The sequence below is a fragment of the Amia ocellicauda genome, chromosome 7 (genome assembly GCF_036373705.1).
Source record: "Amia ocellicauda isolate fAmiCal2 chromosome 7, fAmiCal2.hap1, whole genome shotgun sequence".
NCBI lineage: Eukaryota > Metazoa > Chordata > Actinopteri > Amiiformes > Amiidae > Amia > Amia ocellicauda.
The window spans coordinates 46371276-46392030 of record NC_089856.1 but is presented as its reverse complement, the minus strand read 5'-3'; the positions used below and the strand labels follow the sequence as shown (position 1 = coordinate 46392030).

The 20755-nt window shown below is 38.6% G+C and overlaps 1 protein-coding gene across 1 annotated transcript; it reads left to right on the top strand.

Moving 5' to 3' along the window:
- Positions 1 to 629: 629 nt before the first annotated feature.
- LOC136753652 (NXPE family member 2) lies at positions 630 to 13502 on the top strand. Its single transcript, XM_066709939.1, has 5 exons — positions 630 to 805; positions 1013 to 1620; positions 1819 to 1880; positions 2048 to 2266; positions 12048 to 13502. Exons 2-5 carry the CDS (start codon positions 1157 to 1159, stop codon positions 12611 to 12613), a joined length of 1311 nt encoding a protein of 436 aa, XP_066566036.1. The 5' UTR covers positions 630 to 805; positions 1013 to 1156; the 3' UTR covers positions 12614 to 13502.
- The last annotated feature ends 7253 nt before the right edge of the window (positions 13503 to 20755 follow it).

Genomic DNA, 20755 nt, shown 5'->3' with positions numbered 1-20755 from the left:
GAGTCTGTAGAAGTTGTAGGCCTATCAGGTTCAGTAGCTGAAAAAGTTGCCATTTCTTCCACCGAGCTAATAGCTTTTCACTGAAGAGATGATGATCCATTGAAGGGCAGATTGGCTGCAGCGGTTTCCTCCAGCAGGCTGTTGTCCTCTGGATTTTCTGCTTGCACATTAGGCTGTGGTGTCACAGGTGTGAAAAATCCAGTGATCGTTTTCATTTTGCTGAGTGCTTCCTTTTCACATTGCTGTCTCTCATTTTTGAGTTTTCTTTTAAGCGCGCCACTCAACACAGTAAAGCGTAACCACCAATAACCAATCAGCAAACATAAAGATGACTGACATGTAATTTAGTTAATTAAATTACATAATTCCGTACACAGGGCAAGTCTAACTATGCTAGACCAATCAACAAACTTAAAATGAAAAATAAAAGGACCGGCATATAACTGAACAAAACAAATTAAAGTAAACAGGCGGGGCCCATGGGCTGGAGCACAGTCAAGCCCAATGGTAAGTCCGACCCTGGCCTGGTCCCATACCTTACAGAAGCAAAACTTTGTCAGGCAATTTAAGAAAGTTAAATTACTGTCAGACTAAACACTTGACCCCTCTTAATTCTTTCCCCAGCTCTCCGGGTGCAGGAAACAAACCTCAGTCAAGTAGCCAGTTTCTCCTTGAGAATGACCATCCTGTTTCGCGAAAACCTTGTGCCCTTCTTCGTTTCTACAATCCCAAAGTCATCAGAAAATGCTTTGTGGGCGTCTGCTGTTCTGCTTTGGTTCTGTTATGGGCCTCCACCTGGTATAAGGTAATAGTGAATAATCACATGAACTGATTTGGATGAGAATAAATCTGCAGTTCAACTGACTGAAATCTCTGAAATGTGAAATCTCAGTAAGAATGTGAAGTCTGTAAATCGATCTGTATAGTCAGTTGGATGTAGAGCTTTTGCACATCAGCCTGCTAGAGAGAGAGAGAGAAAGATAGATTCATGATTTGCTTTGGTTTCTCTCAGGACTCTGAAACACACCCAGAGATCTTGTTCCCAAAGGCCAACATCAATTTCAGTCAGTCGACGAGTGGAAAGAACAGTGAGGCGACTGTGATCGAGCCCAGAAAAAAGTACTGCGTGGGAGAGACTCTGAGCGTCTTGGTGCAGATGAGGGACCACCATTATTACCTCAAGACCTACGGAGGCGATTTCATCACAGCCCGGATCTATTCTTCCAATCTGAAGGCGGCGGTTTCAGGGGTTGTCGAAGACTTCCAGAATGGTACCTACCGCATCAATTTCAAGTTGTTCTGGCCAGGGAAAGTGACGATCCATTTGCTGCTGATCCATTCCAGCGAGGCTATCTCGGCCCTATGGAGAACAAGGCAGCAGGACTATGATAAAATTATTTACACGGGGGTCTTCTTCAATGGCACAAAGAAAGAGACATCACCCTGCCGGTTCATGAAGAGCCCAAATACAACTGTGTGTTCTTACGGGGATGAGCGGGACGGTGAGCGTTTTTACTGTCTCAAGACGCACTCCCTGCCTTGCGAGGCTCTGCATACAATGGTCACGGGCTACAATAAAACCAATCTTTTCAGTACAGAGGAGAACAAGATGCTGCAAAGGTAAATCTACCACAATTGGCACAGTTCAATCGAAGGGGGTAAATAGCCTCCTAAGTTGGTGTAGAACCATTTCCAGTTATGGAACATCTTCATGTATTTGAAGACCCACATTCAAGTTCAAAACTTTGCCTACACTTTAGTGAATGTGAAAATAAACTTGTCCCCTTCTTACTTTCACTTTTTGTTTTCTCTCTGAAGGACAAATATTGGGGTTCAAATCCCAGTTGATATTCAAGATATCACAATTGTCACCTGTGATGGTAAGAATTAGAGATGTTGTCCATCCTTTATCCTGGAATGGCACTATCCAGCTCTTTTTATTTGTATTTATTTGTATTCTTTTAATAACAAGAGAAAGTGTTTATACTAAACTCAGGTTCTGTTTAAACTCACCTTCAATGCACATTTGTTCTCTTTGTTTCCACAGACACTTTCCCAGAAACTCTAGAGAAATGCCAGTTTGGGATGAGCTCTCCAATTCCCAGTGGCTACTTTTTCCAAAACAAGTGGTTCTCCTCCTACTGCCACACTGAGGACTTCCTCAGTCCGGACTCCATCACTGGCTGCCTGCGGGGGAAAAGTCTGCATATCAGGGGCGACTCCACTTCACGCCAATGGATTGAGTATTTAGTGGCAAAAATTAAAGGTAAAGGACGGTGGTTAACGATTTGCATTTCATAATCTCAGGAGGTGTATGTATATTTTGAAGATTTATATATTTTAAATAGTTAGGTATAGATAATGGATACAGATATAGATATACAGTAGTTAGGTCCATACAAATTTGGACAGTGACACAATTGACATAATTTTGTCTCTGTATGCCACCACAATGGAGTTGAAACTGTAGACTTTCATCTTTAATTTGAGAGTAGTTGCATCCAAATTGGGTGAATGGTGTAGGAATTACACCCAATGTTATAGGTGGTCTCCCCATTTTTAGAGGCTCAATGTAATTGGACAAACTAACATAATCATGATTTAAGATGTAACTTTCAATACCTGGTTGAAAATCTTGTACAGTAAATGACTGCCTGAAGTCTGGAACTCATAGACATCACCAGATGCTGGGTTTCTTCCCTAGTGATACTTTGCCTGGCCTGCACTGCAGCTGTCTTTAGTTCCTGCTTGTTCTTGGGGTATTATGCCTTCAGTTTTGCCTTTCAGCAAGTGAAATGCATGCTCAATTGAATTCAGCTGAAACCAAAATGATGAAAATTGTGTCACAGTCCAAATATTTATGGACCTAAGTGTACATGCTGGTACTGATTGCATATTAGGGGTTGGTGATATTAACTGAAATTAATATTTTCCACTTTCCACTTTCCAGATGATAACAATAACAATGAAAAATAGCTTTTTAGGTACTTTATTATGATAATATGTACCTAAAAAGCTATTTTTTTATTGTGATAATGCTTTTTGTTTGTTTGTTTCCTGTGGCAAAACTGCACAAACAATTGAATATGGAAATATTTCATTTGGTCAGAATGTAAAGAAAATTAAAACAATTACTGCTACATGGAAAGTAACTATTTGTTTTTCAAATACTAATTCTGCAGTCTGTTTTCAGCATATCACCAGTCATTACAATATCACATTTTCAAGCTGTAACTTTGTTAAGCTTTGCACACTTAAAAACCCTTTACACTCTTTATTTTCCTCTCTATTGATTTATTCAAGTGTAGCTCTATGATAGTTTGTGCCATGTGTATTTATTATATCAAATTAAGGAGAAATGTCTGGCCTTACATATTACAAAGGGTTAATTGGCTGACAACGTTAAAAAAAGAAAAACGTGAACATAAGCTAGTCCTGTACACTAAATTGCCAATTTCGCAAGCCGAGTAAGATGTACTTTGAAAGCTCCCGGTCTCAAGTTTACAAAATTAGCTGTGCTACCCCACTTGCCACCCCAGCTAAATTCCACAAAAAATAAAAAACTTTGAAACTTGTAAATGTATTGATTGCTATTGATTTGAATATTAGTAGAAGTACACTACCGGTCTAAAGTTTTAGAACACCTACATTTTTCCAGTTTATATTGAAATGTATTCAGTTTAATGTCTCAATGTACTCTGAAATTAAACCATAGAACAATTAGAGATAAAAATAAATCATGGAATCATTTTGTTTAACAAAATGTAAACCCTTAAGGTGATAAACCCCTCTGGTCCCTTAAAAGGGCACCACATCTATGTGCTCCCATTTAATCCCATGTGTACTATTCACTGTTGTGTTGTTTGCCAAGTGTTTGATATCAAATGAAAGCTGAAACTCTCAGCTTTCTAATGATGTGAAAAATGTGGATTTCATTCCCCCACAGCATTTATGACCCCACCACCTCCCAATTCTGAAATGGTGGGGTGGGGGGATACATGGTCTGAGTAGGAATACAAAATCTCAGAAAATAGTGACAATTATGACATATTCTGGAACCAGACAGTCTACTGATCAAAACAAGACCATCCACATTTGGTTAGAAGCAACACACACCCATAGAGAGCTCAACATGTCAAGATGGGAAACTGTTTACAGTGTACTAAAAAAAAAAATCATTGGATCTGCACTGCTCTGCGTTTGATAGAACATCAGATAATATATACTGGATTCATCAATAGGTTGTTCTGAATAAAACAAGTCTATTTGCAAAGAAATCTGATACCCTCCCCACCACTCCAGTAGACTGTGCGTTCACCCCCTGGGCTCTGAATGACGGCAGGCGACATGTAAACTGTAAACCAAATGTGTTGGTAGCAAAGAGAATAAGCTTTCAAACGATGTGCGCATTGTAGGAATACAGTGTCACTTCTATGCACAGGAGCTGTGTGTAACACTGCCAAATAATGCTTAAGAGGGTGTAGTAACACAGTATAACTCTGAAATGTACAGTATTTAAAAAATGTTTTAACCTCTGGCAGTTTGCTGCTTACCTTTGTTTCATTTCAGGTTATTCACTGAAATTGACCTGCTTAAATATAAATAAAAACTTGAAAAATGGGGGTGTTCTAAAACTTAGAACGGTAATGTTGATAGGGAAAACGTTTAGGAATACACAGGGCCTGCTTTAACTAAAATAATACCAAAATAGTTTATTCAGCTACAATGAAGCGCTCTGGAGATGTCCAGTCAGGAAGACACATCTAATGTTTTTCTAAAGAACATACTATCATATACAAGATGACTCCCTTTGGTTGCTGGATAACTAGATGACATCAGTGAGGTGTCCCAAACTCTTTATCACACACTTTGCCTGTGTCTTCTGTTCTCTCTATGGCCTTGGATGAAAATGTTTTTCTAAAAATCAGCTACACAGAACTACTGCACCTGGCCTCTCCAGAGTGATACACAAAGCTTAAATTCATACATGGGTTACACAATCTTGCTGTAACCATAGAGCAAATATAATATATTTGGCATTTAGACAGGGCACTGTCCAGCATCAGTGTATATGTAAATTATTTTTAGTTATACATCTCAATGAGACACGGAACCCACACAAAACTATAATTATTTATTCACAGCTAGATATCCGATTCTGAAATTGCGATTCGCTCACACACTTGCTCAGTCAACATCTACAGCAAGCATTTACCATAAATTCTTTATTTTAGTTACTATTGTTTGTCAATGGTATTCATTTTCACCGTGGCGGTCTGTGACTTCAGTAGTGTGTGTCAATAGCCCAGCTGTGATTGGATGAGAATCACCGTAGACCCGGAAGGTTGCGGCTGATATAAAGTCAGATGAGGGATTTAATTAATTTTAAATAAAATAGTATACTTGCCACTGTGTAATTAACATGTGTAATTGTATTAAATTGAACGAAATTAGAATGGGCCATCTGGAAAGGGTTAATTGTACATTCATTGTACTGTATTCACAACTTTACATTTCCCACAATAACTAGCCAGCGAGATAACTTGCAGGATATTCATGCTAACTAGCCTGCTTTATTGAGACCATTTGAACGGATCTTTCATCAGCCTACTGATCATGGTTAACATTAAGTAATTGCTGGATTTCATCATTTAAGCAAGTAAGGCTATATTGGTATGATGCAACATCATTAACATGCCATAAAAGTGGCAATAAAGATGCTATAGCTTTCTGCCTCTGCATGCCTTATTCGTTACTAATGTAAAGCACAGAACAGACAACATATCACACATTCATTCATTAAGAGCATATTTCTAAGACCTGTGTCACAGGTGGTGGTGGCAGCACAGATAAAGCCGGTCGACCACGCCACCGACCACCCAACATTCCCAGCACGGGCAGACATGTAACTTTGCATGCAGCATGGCAGGGCAGCAGATACGATATGCACTACACTGTAAAACTTTGCTGTACATTCACAGTAAAATACTGGCAGCTGGGTTGCCAGCCACCATAATCAATATACTATAATCAACATTTACAGTATAGTACTGTTATTACCAATTACAGTATCCTATGGTAATAAGTAATTTTACACTATTAAACTGTTACCTACAGGAATATTGTATTTATAGGGAATACTGTAATTACTGCTTTTCATACTGTACATTTAGATAAAATTTGTCAAATTAAAAATGACACTTGTTATTTATCACAACAATACTGGCAATTGGAAATTGAAAACAATATACTTGAATTTTAAAACATGTATTTTTTAAAGCAAAAGAGCAGAAATCACCAAACAATACAGTTAGAGTTTAAGAAGAGCTACTGTAATATCTTCCCACTAAATAACCAAATCATTGACTGTTACTGTAAGTCTATTAGATTTTTGTCAAAATCCAGTTTAAACAAATTTAAACCTTCAGAATGTGTCTTCATGTGTTGAACCCATTTCATATAATATGCAACATCCAGAAATGACTCAAACTTACAGAGCCTGAGGAAAAACACAAGATCTAAACAAAATCCCATTCAAAGTCCATCAGTTTTCGCAGAAGAGAGGAAACGTGCAAGTTCACAGTACTGTTCTTTTTTTGCACAACCTTGCCAGTCTTCTTGGAAGTCACTTTCCCTTTCTTGGTTTTTGAGCCACGTTCATGGTTGATGTCGATAAAGCGCCTAAAAGGCAGAAAGTCTGTTCCACAGACGTCTTTGTGGCCCTCTTTTGGTGATCCTTGTAGATCAGATCCTTGAAAGCAGGAAGCTTTCTAAATGATCTGGAGCATTCTGAAACACCACATTTAAAAATCAGTATTAGGAACATGACTATGGATTTTCATGTGCTGGAAAAATTATAACAGACTGAAAGGCACTATCACAGAACTGACACAACATCATTTTGTGAAAACAAGGACTATAACAGCTAAGAATGTGAATGCAGTCATCGTAGGTTATGCGTCTTGTTACATTTCAGAATCAGATTAACCAAGCCTGAAATGAGGGGAAAAAATACCAAAATCTTTTTCAGAGCAGGTTGTACGAATAATGTACTACATTTGGCCATACACTCACCTAAAGGATTATAAGGAACACCTGTTCAATTTCTCATTAATGCAATTATCTAACCAACCAATCACATGGCAGTTGCTTCAATGCATTTAGGGGTGTGGTCCTGGTCAAGACAATCTCCTGAACTCCAAACTGAATGTCTGAATGGGAAAGAAAGGTGATTTCAGCAATTTTGAGCGTGGCATGGTTGTTGGTGCCAGACGGGCCGGTCTGAGTATTTCACAATCTGCTCAGTTACTGGCATTTTCACGCACAACCATTTCTAGGGTTTACAAAGAATGGTGTGAAAAGGGAAAAACATCCAGTATGCGGCAGTCCTGTGGGCCAAAATGCCTTGTTGATGCTAGAGGTCAGAGGAGAATGGGCCGACTGATTCAAGCTGATAGAAGAGCAACCTTGACTGAAATAACCACTCGTTACAACCGAGGTATGCAGCAAAGCATTTGTGAAGCCACAACACGTACAACCTTGAGGTGGATGGGCTACAACAGCAGAAGACCCCACCGGGTACCACTCATCTCCACTACAAATAGGAAAAAGAGGCTACAATTTGCACAAGCTCACCAAAATTGGACAGTTGAAGACTGGAAAAATGTTGCCTGGTCTGATGAGTCTGGATTTCTGTTGAGACATTCAGATGGTAGAGTCAGAATTTGGCGTAAACAGAATGAGAACATGGATCCATCATGCCTTGTTACCACTGTGCAGGCTGCTGGTGGTGGTGTAATGGTGTGGGGGATGTTTTCTTGGCACACTTTAGGCCCCTTAGTGCCAATTGGGCATCGTTTAAATGCCACGGCCTACCTGAGCATTGTTCCTGACCATGTCCATCCCTTTATGACCACCATGTACCCATCCTCTGATGGCTACTTCCAGCAGGATAATGCACCATGTCACAAAGGTCGAATCATTTCAAATTGGTTTCTTGAACATGACAATGAGTTCACTGTACTAAAATGGCCCCCACAGTCACCAGATCTCAACCCAATAGAGCATCTTTGGGATGTGGTGGAACGGGAGCTTCGTGCCCTGGATGTGCATCCCACAAATCTCCATCAACTGCAAGATGCTATCCTATCAATATGGGCCAACATTTCTAAAGAATGCTTTCAGCACCTTGTTGAATCAATGCCACGTAGAATTAAGGCAGTTCTGAAGGCGAAAGGGGGTCAAACACAGTATTAGTATGGTGTTCCTAATAATCCTTTAGGTGAGTGTATAACGTGAAATGTCAAAGTTACTGGGTGAAGAGTTGAAAACAGTGTGGACCGTTTGCTCGGACAAAGCAAAAGTGCTAAAATTATAACCAGCGTTATCAAGGTCAAACCATTCGCATGAACAAAACGCTCCAAAAAGATTGTCTTTCCGTACCAATCTTAAAACGAACAATTGATCCATCTTCTCATGCCCCAAAATGTATCCTCTTCACAAGCACAAATGTTGGATCAATTAGATGATTTTTGTTCTCCGTCTACTCACGCAGCGCCGTCCATTTATCGTTCGTTACAGGCAAACGCTAGAAAAGCGAACCGAAGCTCACAAAGCTTAAAAACTACCCACAAATTCACACACCACTGGCTATCTCAACACAAATAACTGTTTCTGGGTATTGTTCATCAAGTCCCGCTGACAAATCAAGTTTGCAGTAAAGCCACAACGTATGTTCCCATCACATTAATCCCTGAAGAGTAGGCAACATACCGTATAAAATGTAGAAGTTGAAATGCATTTGCTTACATTTTAGAACCCGAAAAGAATAATAATAATAATAATAATAATAATAATAATAATAATAATAATAATAATAATAAATACATAAATAAATAAATAAATCCCAGAATGCAATGTCTCTACAGTAGGACACTTATGAATGAAACGGGCTGAGAACTGAAATCTGCTGTATTTACAACCATTCTGTTAAAGATACAGCATGTTACTGTTTTATGAAAATATAACAGAACTGTTAGAAATTACCTGTAAATGTACAGTAAAGGGTTACAGTGTATATTTATACAATACATTACAAGCACAACTCTGCCGGGGATTATACCCATCATGGGCCAGGCACAAACAATATTAGAACAATGAACATGCCTTTAATGAGAGCTAAAGCGATCTTAAGACTGATAATAAAAATACGAACAATCTGTGCATATCCTTAAGAAGCTCCTTACTAAAGAATGGCTAACAATAAAAAAAAAGAAAAGAAAAAAGAAAGAACAAAGCAATTTCTACGGAACCCCAATTTAAAAATCTCTATTCCCTTCGAGGGCGAAGCAGCACTCGGGGCTCGATTGGGAACGGGATCCAATCAAAGAAAGCAGCTCTACGGGGCAAAGGAGAATGAATATATCGGGCTATAGTTCCCACGAATAACTGTTGATAGTCCTTCTTTGAATTTAACAGAAAGAGACTCGGGCAACGGTGCAACAGACTTCAGTACAAAATAAACAAAAAAAATAAATTGAGAAAAAATTGATGTTGAGATAAAAAATAAGAAAATCCAATGCAAAATGTATAGAATTGTAAGCAAAAAAAAAACGAGAGCAAAACTCGCTGCAGTCCCTGTCTTTGCTTGCGATGCTGCAATTTTTGCTTTCGCCGCCGGTTTCTTTGCTTTCAATTTATTTATTTTCGTTACGAGTTTTGTGTTTTGTCGTGAGGGCGGGATTTACAGGGAGGCGTGGATCCTGGGTCTCCACTGGTCCAGCAGGTTTGAGTGACGGGTCTTCTGACCCAATCAGCGCGCAGGTGGGCTGGTCCGGATGGTGTCGACCGGTTCAGCGACTCATTAAACCCCTGTGTGCGCAGACCTGCAGTCAAGAGCTGCACAAACACTGATCACCGCCATTGAGCCCAACATACAGCACTGACACACAACACAGGACTCACCTGCTGCGTGCTCAGTGACATGTTTAATATCATGTGCATATTAATGTCACCTGCAGAGCACTTTCATTCAGCTGCTCAGATAACAGCGCCAGACTGATGGAGATCACAGCCTTCAGCAAGAGGCAAGTGGAGGGGCATCGCATTCAGAGCATGTGATGTGCCAGTTTATGTGTAGGTAAGAAACGCACACACACATACACACATACATGCACACTATATATATGTCACCTACAAAATTACTGGCGCCATTGATAAAGATGCGAATAAAGGCTGTATGAAATAAACACATGTAATATGTAGAAAGCGATTGTCCACAACTTTTATTAAAAGCACGCTTTGTTTATAATTAAATTCCGAGGCCATGTAGCGGCACCGCTCAGTCTATGGGTCAGTCAGTGTGACGTCAGATGTGTCGCAGTGACTGTCAGACCAGCCCACCTGCTCACTGATTGGGTCAGGAAGAGCCGTCACTCAAACTTGCTGGACCGAAAGCAAAAAAAGCAGCATCGCTAGCAAAGACAGGCGAGGCGAGTTTTGCTATTGTTTTTTTTTTTTTTTTTTTTTTTTTTTACAATTGTATACATTTTGCATTCGATTATTATTTATTATCAATTTTTTCTCAAGTTTTTTTTTGTATACGCCACACAATAAACATAGTGAATATAAAGTGAAAACAAGGAAAATACATCAAAACAAAAGAAACCATAATAACACAACCAATAAATCAATATAAAGAATAATTAGTGATAATCAATTAAACCCAAACAGTGATAAATTATATAATTGAGCCTGTGTCATGTCTGTGACACATGGACATTTTTTATGTGCAACTTGATTTATTTTTAGTGCCTACTAGAACTACTCAGAGATTAGTTTGTGGGTTTGGAGTTTGGATCCCAATTTGGGATTTGGGATGTTGATCGTTTTTTCACCCACACAACAAAAACTAGTTGCAAAATGAAACACTACAACGTCATCAGCATTGGCCTAATTGTTTTCTTTTTTTGGTTTATTCTAACTGTGGGATTTAGTTAGTTGGTTGCTACTATTATTACCTGTCCCACGTGTTTGTTTACCATTTTCCATTGGTTTATCATTCTCAAATGATCTGATTTTAGAGCTGGGAACACATTTGAACTTTTTCAATACAGGTTAATGTGCAAATGAAAGTGTTATTTTCAATAAAATATGTGTCTTGGTTATACAATTTCATGCACTCTCAAATAAAATGGCTGTAAGCGAGGCTATGTCTAGCTGAATCATATTGTTTAGATTTATTTATAATTGTTCCAGAGTAATTTGTGTCCATACACACACTGAGTTGTAGCCTAAATCACATTTCCAGTGAATGTTCAAATTATTTAATCATATACACGTATGTAATCCTGGACAGGCCGCTGGTTTCCAATAAGCAACTAACTGTGTCTTTATATTTTGTAGTTTTGATAAGTATACAAGTTATGTATTGGAACGAGGATCATGTAAAGTGTAAAGAGTTCATGATCATATTTTGGAATTTTTCTAGGACTTTCAGAATTATTCCATTTAAATCAAAAGAGACACTTAATGACCGGGTTTTATGTAGCTGCTGAGATGAATATGTACTGTATCAGTTATTTGATTTTGAACAAAACATAAGGTTTAAATGCCTTATTTCAATAATTTATTAATTTATCACAATATCCACAATTTGAAAAATTCCATATCATGGCATACGCTCATACTGGTTAACATTCATACCGATATATAGCCCACCCCTAGTGCGTTTGTAGTTGTATTGCATTGTTCTCCTGTTATAACAACCAGAAGTATTACCAACAGAACATTTTAAGTCAAAAAACAAGAACAGAGTGAGAAAGAGAAAAACAGAAAGAGAGAGAGAGACAAAGGAAATATTAAATTGGAGACTGGGCCTGGTTTTCACTTTGCCACGACTGTGTGCTAACGGGCCGTGGAATTAATTTATTATTACCCAAAATAAGGACCATCACCTCAGAAAGCTTTTGAGCCCTTTTGTCTGCCCCACTGACACACTCAGGAGCAGGCAACGACACACTGACTTTTCTGCCATGTTGTCTTTACAGATCTGAATTACATCATTCCAGTGCATGGCAACGCTCCAAGGCTGGCCATCTCGAGCAATCATAACTTCAGTGTGCAGTGGAAAAAACACGCTCATCCATGGATAACTTATGAACCGCAGCCTTTACATTATGCATCATACATAGCTAGAGACCTTGACAGTATGGCAGGGGGAGAGAACACTGTGATTATGATCTCTGTGGGGCAACATCTGCGGGCCTTCCCTATACAGATCTTCATCAATCGCATCATCAGTATCCGACGGGGAATCGAAAGACTGCTGCAGCGGAGCCCCCAGACCAAAGTCTTCATCAAAAATGAGAACACCAGGAATTTTAGGGAATACATTAATATTCACAATAACTGGCATGGGCATCTAAATAACTTGGCACAAAGAGAGGTGTTTAAAGGGCTGAAAGTGGGATTTGTGGATGCCTGGGACATGACAGTAGCTTCCAATGAGTTTGCAGTCCACCCTTCAGAAATGGTTATCAGCAACCAAGTGGCCGTCTTCCTCTCCTACCTCTGCCCCTCACAACCAGCGTCCCCTATACCTTTCCAGTGGTGAAACATTTGAGTCATGAGTGTGAATTGTTAACTTATCTTTGTTTATATGTACAAGTATAGGAAAATATTTAATTATTCTCCATATTATCCTGCACAAAACAGAGAGTGGGAAGCTCTCCCGAGAAAAGATGCAGGTGGTTTCATGTCATCCATATAGCACACATGAATAAGCTCAGGTTCAACTAATTACCTACAGAAATTAAGCAATAAATTGAGTGGTTTCCACCTGTGTGTAATTAAAGTGGTTAAACTGATTAAATACATCTGTGTGTGTAACAACCTGTCACATACACAGTAAATGGAACAACCCAAATTCCACACATATTTCACAAATGCCCCTCAGCCAAGTGCAAGAAATGCTAAACGTATACCAATCCTAGGTTATACAATACACATTTGTAAAATGGCCACCAAACCATGTGATCAATGGTCCTCTCTTGAACAAATCTAATTCATAATGCAAGTGTCTGTACGATTGTCAGATGCATAGAACAAGCACGATAGGTGACCAGCACCTTCAGTGTTTGGCCACCTTAAAGAATAAAAATGGCAATAGTCTCATAGGACTTGGCCCAGGGAATGGAAATACAAATGGTTTCTGCCATAGCAGAAATAGACTCTACTCTGCTCAAATGAGGAGAACCACCCAGCACCTACTCAACCAAACACCTATATAGCAAGGTGTTGCCTAATTGAGACTTTTCAGGTTTTTAGTGAATGCATTATTTTCCACAGTGATTTGTTATTTCACACCTACATTGAAAGTGTGTAATCAGTTGTGTAAATCAAATGGGGGGGAAATAAAAAATCATTTAAAATGCCTATAAATGTCAGTTTCTAACAACAAATTGTGAAAAAGTCAAAGGAGGTGCATACTTCATATAAGCACAGCACCAGAAATATATATGTGTGTGTCTGTATATATAATACATCTAATTTAATAAATGACTGTATATTTTCTATTCAAACCAGCTATACTAAGTAATACGTTTCTGTGGTGCCTGACACTAATGAAGCAATACTTCCAGCAAATAACAAATGAAGTGGGGGAAAAAAATGGTTGACACTTCTATAAATATTATTGATTACGTCCCATTAAATGGGTGTGACATTCTGCACTTAATGGCTTGTTTTTCAGTCTAGAAATATGTGGCAGAACAGGTTAAAAAGAGAAAAATACAGGTTTTATTTGATCAAAACACTTAGAAACCAACTGACAATATAAGTTTCACACAATACAGTCATTGTGTAAGAAAGCAGCAGGCAATGTGCAAATCTGGCAATCTAACACTAATGTGCAAAATAGCAAGACGCACATTCTTATATGCAAACAAATTGTGCATATAAAACTCAAGTGTCCTCAAACAAAATAAAATCCCAAAACATCAAGTCCAAGAAAAACTGTGCCAAGTCCAAAATCTGCAATGAAAAATAAAAATAAAATCAATATATACACATGCACGCACAGTCAATTAGCCATACACATTTCATATTCACGTTTATCAAACAGCTGTTTATGAGTGCATAAAAATACACAGAACAAATAAAAATGTCAAGCTTACATGCGCACCCGATCACATTTTACTCAAAATCACTGCGACACACACTTGTGCTTTGCATTAATATCAGTTTTAAACCAATATGAACGAATGAGCCACAACCGGGTTTATATATAGTGCTGAATTACACTAGGGAGCCTGCCTCACCTACTTGTATGTGTTCTTCCGGTTTGTTTTGTGTTGTGCGAGTTTTGCTCATACGGAAAGGAAATATATTGCAATAAATTATAAAAATATGTGGACATATCATATTATTTCAGGTCGGAAAGCAGTGATTGGACGGGAGGGAGTTCGAGTTGAGTGAGACTTTATTTAATTAGCAACCTGTGAAAAGGCAAGGTGGCCACAGTGTTGTCTACTAGCCATTGTCTAATTTGACTGGACAAAGCTGGGGCCCAAGTGGGTAGAGGCTGGTTAGGTTGGGCTTTAGGCAGGGGTTGTAAATATCTGCAACTCTACACACCTGTATCTGTCTTAACTCAGTCCAATCAACTGTCATCTTCACTGCGGCTCAATTTTAAATAATGAAATATATGAACTAAATTAGTGAATGATGCTTTTGAAAATGAAGGGTACCAAAACTTCAGTCTCAACTGTATGTATACCAATATACACTCACCTAAAGGATTATTAGGAACACCATACTAATACTGTGTTTGACCCCCTTTCGCCTTCAGAACTGCCTTAATTCTACGTGGCATTGATTCAACAAGGTGCTGAAAGCATTCTTTAGAAATGTTGGCCCATATTGATAGGATAGCATCTTGCAGTTGATGGAGATTTGTGGGATGCACATCCAGGGCACGAAGCTCCCGTTCCACCACATCCCAAAGATGCTCTATTGGGTTGAGATCTGGTGACTGTGGGGGCCATTTTAGTACAGTGAACTCATTGTCATGTTCAAGAAACCAATTTGAAATGATTCGACCTTTGTGACATGGTGCATTATCCTGCTGGAAGTAGCCATCAGAGGATGGGTACATGGTGGTCATAAAGGGATGGACATGGTCAGAAACAATGCTCAGGTAGGCCGTGGCATTTAAACGATGCCCAATTGGCACTAAGGGGCCTAAAGTGTGCCAAGAAAACATCCCCCACACCATTACACCACCACCACCAACCTGCACAGTGGTAACAAGGCATGATGGATCCATGTTCTCATTCTGTTTACGCCAAATTCTGACTCTACCATCTGAATGTCTCAACAGAAATCGAGACTCATCAGACCAGGCAACATTTTTCCAGTCTTCAATTGTCCAATTTTGGTGAGCTTGTGCAAATTGTAGCCTCTTTTTCATATTTGTAGTGGAGATGAGTGGTACCCGGTGGGGTCTTCTGCTGTTGTAGCCCATCCGCCTCAAGGTTGTACGTGTTGTGGCTTCACAAATGCTTTGCTGCATACCTCGGTTGTAACGAGTGGTTATTTCAGTCAAAGTTGCTCTTCTATCAGCTTGAATCAGTTGGCCCATTCTCCTCTGACCTCTAGCATCAACAAGGCATTTTCACCCACAGGACTGCCGCATACTGGATGTTTTTCCCTTTTCACACCATTCTTTGTAAACCCTAGAAATGGTTGTGCGTGAAAATCCCAGTAACTGAGCAGATTGTGAAATACTCAGACCGGCCCGTCTGGCACCAACAACCATGCCACGCTCAAAATTGCTTAAATCACCTTTCTTTCCCATTCAGACATTCAGTTTGGAGTTCAGGAGATTGTCTTGACCAGGACCACACCCCTAAATGCATTGAAGCAACTGCCATGTGATTGGTTGCTTAGATAATTGCATTAATGAGAAATTGAACAGGTGTTCCTAATAATCCTTTAGGTGAGTGTATATATACAACTAGCCGCTGGACCTGCGTGACCTATGGGAAATACTGACAAGGGTGTGTAAACATTTGAACATATTAAAGTAAGGGAATTATTTGCTTTGTCAATTGTCCCTTGAAAATGTCGATATTTGAAAAATAGTAATCAAAAAAGTATGTTACCTGTAATTATATGCTAGTGTAACTTGAATAAGAGATGCATACATTTTCTCTTACAGGAGCTGTAAGAGCAAACCCACTGACAAAGGATGCCACACAGAAGGACATTTCTGCAGTGGCAATGAACTGGCTCCGCTACGCTAACGATAGGCTCTGTGGGAGAAGACGGAAATTGAATGCCAAAGACAGTCGAAGCTGTAGTGTTTCTATGTAGTGTTTATACATTTATTTTCAGTATAATATTTGTAATGGAAAGCAATAGCTTGCATTTATGCAGGAAAATCGGCTCATATGTGACCTAATAAATGTCTACAATACAATAGTGTTTCTTTTCTTTTATTTATTTTTATCCATAACACTAAAATTGGTGCTTAACCACCCCCCTTAGTATTTTTCATACCACTTTTAGATAACACACAGAAAATAAAATGTATTTATTGCATTTTTATCTTTAAAATAATCATTTTAAACCTCTATTTTTTAATAAATATTTTGAACAAATATTTTTGTGAAGGCTAGTACTGAATGTCAAATACCAAAGTAAACGCTAGGTAGCGTTTATATCCTCTGATCATCTAATCCTCTAATGTGTATATCCTCTAATCAAGAACCAGTCAAATAACCAGTCAATGAAACTGGGATGACAATTGCTTTAAAGATCATGCATCTAAAGATCCCATGGCCAATACCTATATTCTTTATCCAGTCACCCATTCCTAAGGTTTTCACAGTCCCTCCCTCTTCTCAGTTAATATGAATGGCACTTGATTATGCCATTCCTCATTGGCTGTGAAAGCCAGATACACGATAACAACTTATTATAATGATGTAACAGAATCCATTTCAGACCGCGTAATGCACGGACAGCAACATGGAAACTAACCGGTGAGTTGCTACGAGGCTTCAATTATGTTATTTCGCATTTGTTCAGTTGAACGTACATTTCAAAGTGTAGCCTATGAACGGGATAGGATTATAAGTTTTGTTGTTTGTACAAGATCTGCATCCATGCTATTTTAAAGGTTTCTGAATACATTAACATGTAGATAAAGTTAATGCTGGGTCTTTTATAATCATCCTTTCATATTCAATAACCACTCATTCAGTACAAGGTGACGATGAGCCATATTCGGACGGGACATATTCAAAATCCACCCCACAAAAATATGTACTATCATAAATATTCAGACTTCATAATATTTAGAATGGAAACACAAAGTCAGGCAGCTACTGTTTAATTATATTTTATTTTATTATTTCAAATCTGTGAAATTGACTGTATATTACAGATGAGTGTAGATGTGATCTCAGATCCTTGAAGATCGTAGCTCCAAAGATCTGTATATGTTTAATATTAGGTCCGTTTAGGCTAGCTAGCAGGGATAACTCTAGCCCACTTGGCACAACATCAAACTAACATAGGCTTAAGCCTACCGTCTTTAAAACGTTTGAATGAGCACACATATGTCTGAACAAACATACAATGTACAGGTATACATGTAAAGACTAAAGAGGGACCTTTAGTAACAATCGTTTATTAATGAAAGTCTGGAACACAAGTGGGACACCAAAATTGCATTATGATATTCGGCCACTAGACGTCACTGTAGGGAACTGTAACACAATCACTGACTGGAAGAACTGACAAGGTAACAAGAAAAATATTAAAAGCACTTAACACTCAGACCCATATTAGCCTGGTTGGACTTCTTAGACGTCCAAGTGGTTAAAATGGACATTATAAGGAGTACAAGTATGTGACACCTATCAAATGAAACTAGACAACCTGTACTTTAATATTCTGCATATTTGATCATGATTAGACAAATTATATTACAGTACTACCAAGTTTTTTTTAAAAAAAGAATGTTGACCTTTTTGTCCTTTTACCTCCATTATAGCCTATTTTTTTAATGTTATGTTGAAATACCACTCATATTGAATATTTTAGAAGTTGTTTGGTGACAATAGCATAAGAAATGAAGGAATAATGTGCACTTGAAAGAATGAAATCTATGTGGAAGATTTAGAGAAACTTTGTGTTATTATTACTTGATTTCCTATCCTTATCCAGGGTGACTTACAATTGTTACAACATATCACATTATTTTTTTTTTACATTTTACCCATTTATACAGCTGGGCATTTACTGGAGCAATCTAGGTAGTGTACCCTGCTCAAGGGTACAACAGCTGTACCCACACCTGGAATTGAAACCACAATCTTGTGCTTATGGGGGGTCCCCTAATCCTAGGGGTAAGGTGGGGGGGCGGTGTTGCTATCTTCTTCATAATTATATTATCGTTCAAGAAAAGACTATGGGCATAAATACGTTAATACATCTCTTATAATCTCTCTTTAAAATAACAGCCATTACAATGATAACCATACATAAACAAAACAATGTATATTTTCAATGAAACCATTAACCCTTTCCTTTCCCTTGTCCATTTCTGTGAAGACATTTGCATTTTCAATTCAATATTTAACTAGTTAGCTGAACAAACATGCAGAGACATCACTTTTCATTGCATTTCTTATGCAAAATAGTGTAATTTTACATTTCCTGAATCTTTGACCATAATTATTTGTTTTTAATGTTCCTAGATCTCACAATGATAAAATAAGGAAGATATGCTTTAGGAGACAATAACAAAAAAAAAGTTGTTAAAACATTTCTCTGCAGAGCACAAACAGATGACTTGCAAATAGGCTGACATTAAATTAAAGATGAGTGTCTAACTGTCTAAGCATTCTTTTCTTTTCAATCACAATGAGGAGAAATTAATAACTTGAATAATTTCATTCAGAATGACGAAGTTTGCTCCATGTAACCGTGTTTTTCAGAGTAACGTTAGCATAGCTACCTACAATTGTCTGACAGATAAGATAAAAAAAAGTCAGCTAGCGGCTACGTTACAAACGAGCTGCTGTTCATCACGAAGGTGAACAATGCGATAGTTATAGTAACTAAAGTGTAAACAATCCTAAATCAGAGAAGAATTTGATGTTTACACTTACTTTGCTGGTGAAAACTCAAGCAGCTTCCGCTGTGTCATTCGCTGCTGTAACTGAGTCACAACACTGTGAGTTCATGCACACGCGTAGGGGTCCGTGACGGGGACGAATTGACGTGCTCCCCATATGCGCGTGTTTAGAACGTCACTGAAAATCTAATAAAATCGAATCTGGAACACTGATAGAAATTGGAAGAAGCCGACAAAGTCGTCTCGTGTTAGGGCATTCATTTAGTCAAAAAAATAATATTTTTATTCAAGGAAATATCAGGACCCCCCAAGTTCAAAGTTCTCTCTCTTATGGGGGTCCCTTACCTCTTATGGGGGTAAGCCCTGCCTCAATTTGAACACTGCTCCAGAGTCTGGAACCCTAACCACTACTCCACACTACTGCCCAAGAGGGCCCAAGCATGTGGGCTCACTCAAATGAAAGCATACTGTTGAATCCTTCTTTAAAACAGCAGACTTGAAGTACAGAGAATAATATATTTATTTAACATGCCCGGCCTGCAAGGCCCCGACCTGGAAGCTCCCCAACTTCAGTGGAGTCTCTCTGAACAACAAAATGTAACAGCCTTTATAGAAAGCATGACATGTGGTTCTGCGGACAGAGTACAGTCACATGCTCCCAAGAAATGTTGCCTTGGGGTCAGGTCTCTGGCCTTTGGGATGTTTGTAATTGTCTTCCTGGGGGAAGGTGTGAGATGTGGAAACCAGATGGCTTCCTTTCATGTGCTCCAAGAAGTCCAATCCCACAGTCGTCATTTACAACTGTCAATCGATCACTATGATGTGACCTCTCCAGCCTGTCTGGAAAAACAATTAAGTCCACAAACATCCTAATAAATGAGCAGCTGCGGGCTTCTATCCACTGTGTGGGCCTTTTATCATAGAGAGGAATTTCTAACAGACTTTTGCTAGCCTGATAGATCCAATTTGCTAAGTCTGTACACATGCTATTATTTCTAATGCTAGTATTAATATAAAACATTATGCAGGGTTTCTGCAATACAAACTACAGAATCTGTTTCTGCATTGTCGATCATTGTTATTATTATTTTTATTTCTTGGCAGATGTCCTTATCCAGGGCGACTTACAGCAAAAGTGCAAACAAAGTGCAAAAATACAGTTAAGTACAAGGCATCAACATTACAAATTCAATTTTACATTAAACAAAGCAATTCAATATATAATACATTTCACAACTTCCAATTTTTACAGTTAAGTACAATAAGTGCAGACATACATCCTGGAAAATAAAGATAAGTGCCGTCCAGATGTAAGGTCACAGTCAAGGAAATGGAGCAAGGAGGAAAATCAATCAATAGTGCAAGAAGCATGATGAAGTGCTATCTAACAGGGATTAAAAAGGACTAATATTACAAGTACTGTCTGAAAAGATGTTTACACTCTGCTGTTTTGACTTCGGTGGGCAGGTCGTTCCACCATTTAGGGTTCAGGGATGAGAAGGAGCGGCTCTGGAGGAAGGGGAGTGGAGAGGAGGCAGAGTTAGTCTTCTGGCACTGGAGGAGCGCAGTGGTCTGGTGGGGATGTATGGAGAGATGAGTGTCTGAAGG

Bases quoted from the DNA above. Each gene is read 5' to 3' on its own strand.
- LOC136753652 (XM_066709939.1), top strand. From the start codon at position 1,157: ATGAGGGACCACCATTATTACCTCAAGACCTACGGAGGCGATTTCATC. The intron at 1,621-1,818 runs GTAAATCTACCA...TTCTCTCTGAAG, and splicing joins GAGAACAAGATGCTGCAAAG to GACAAATATTGGGGTTCAAA. The intron at 2,267-12,047 runs GTAAAGGACGGT...TTGTCTTTACAG, and splicing joins TTTAGTGGCAAAAATTAAAG to ATCTGAATTACATCATTCCA.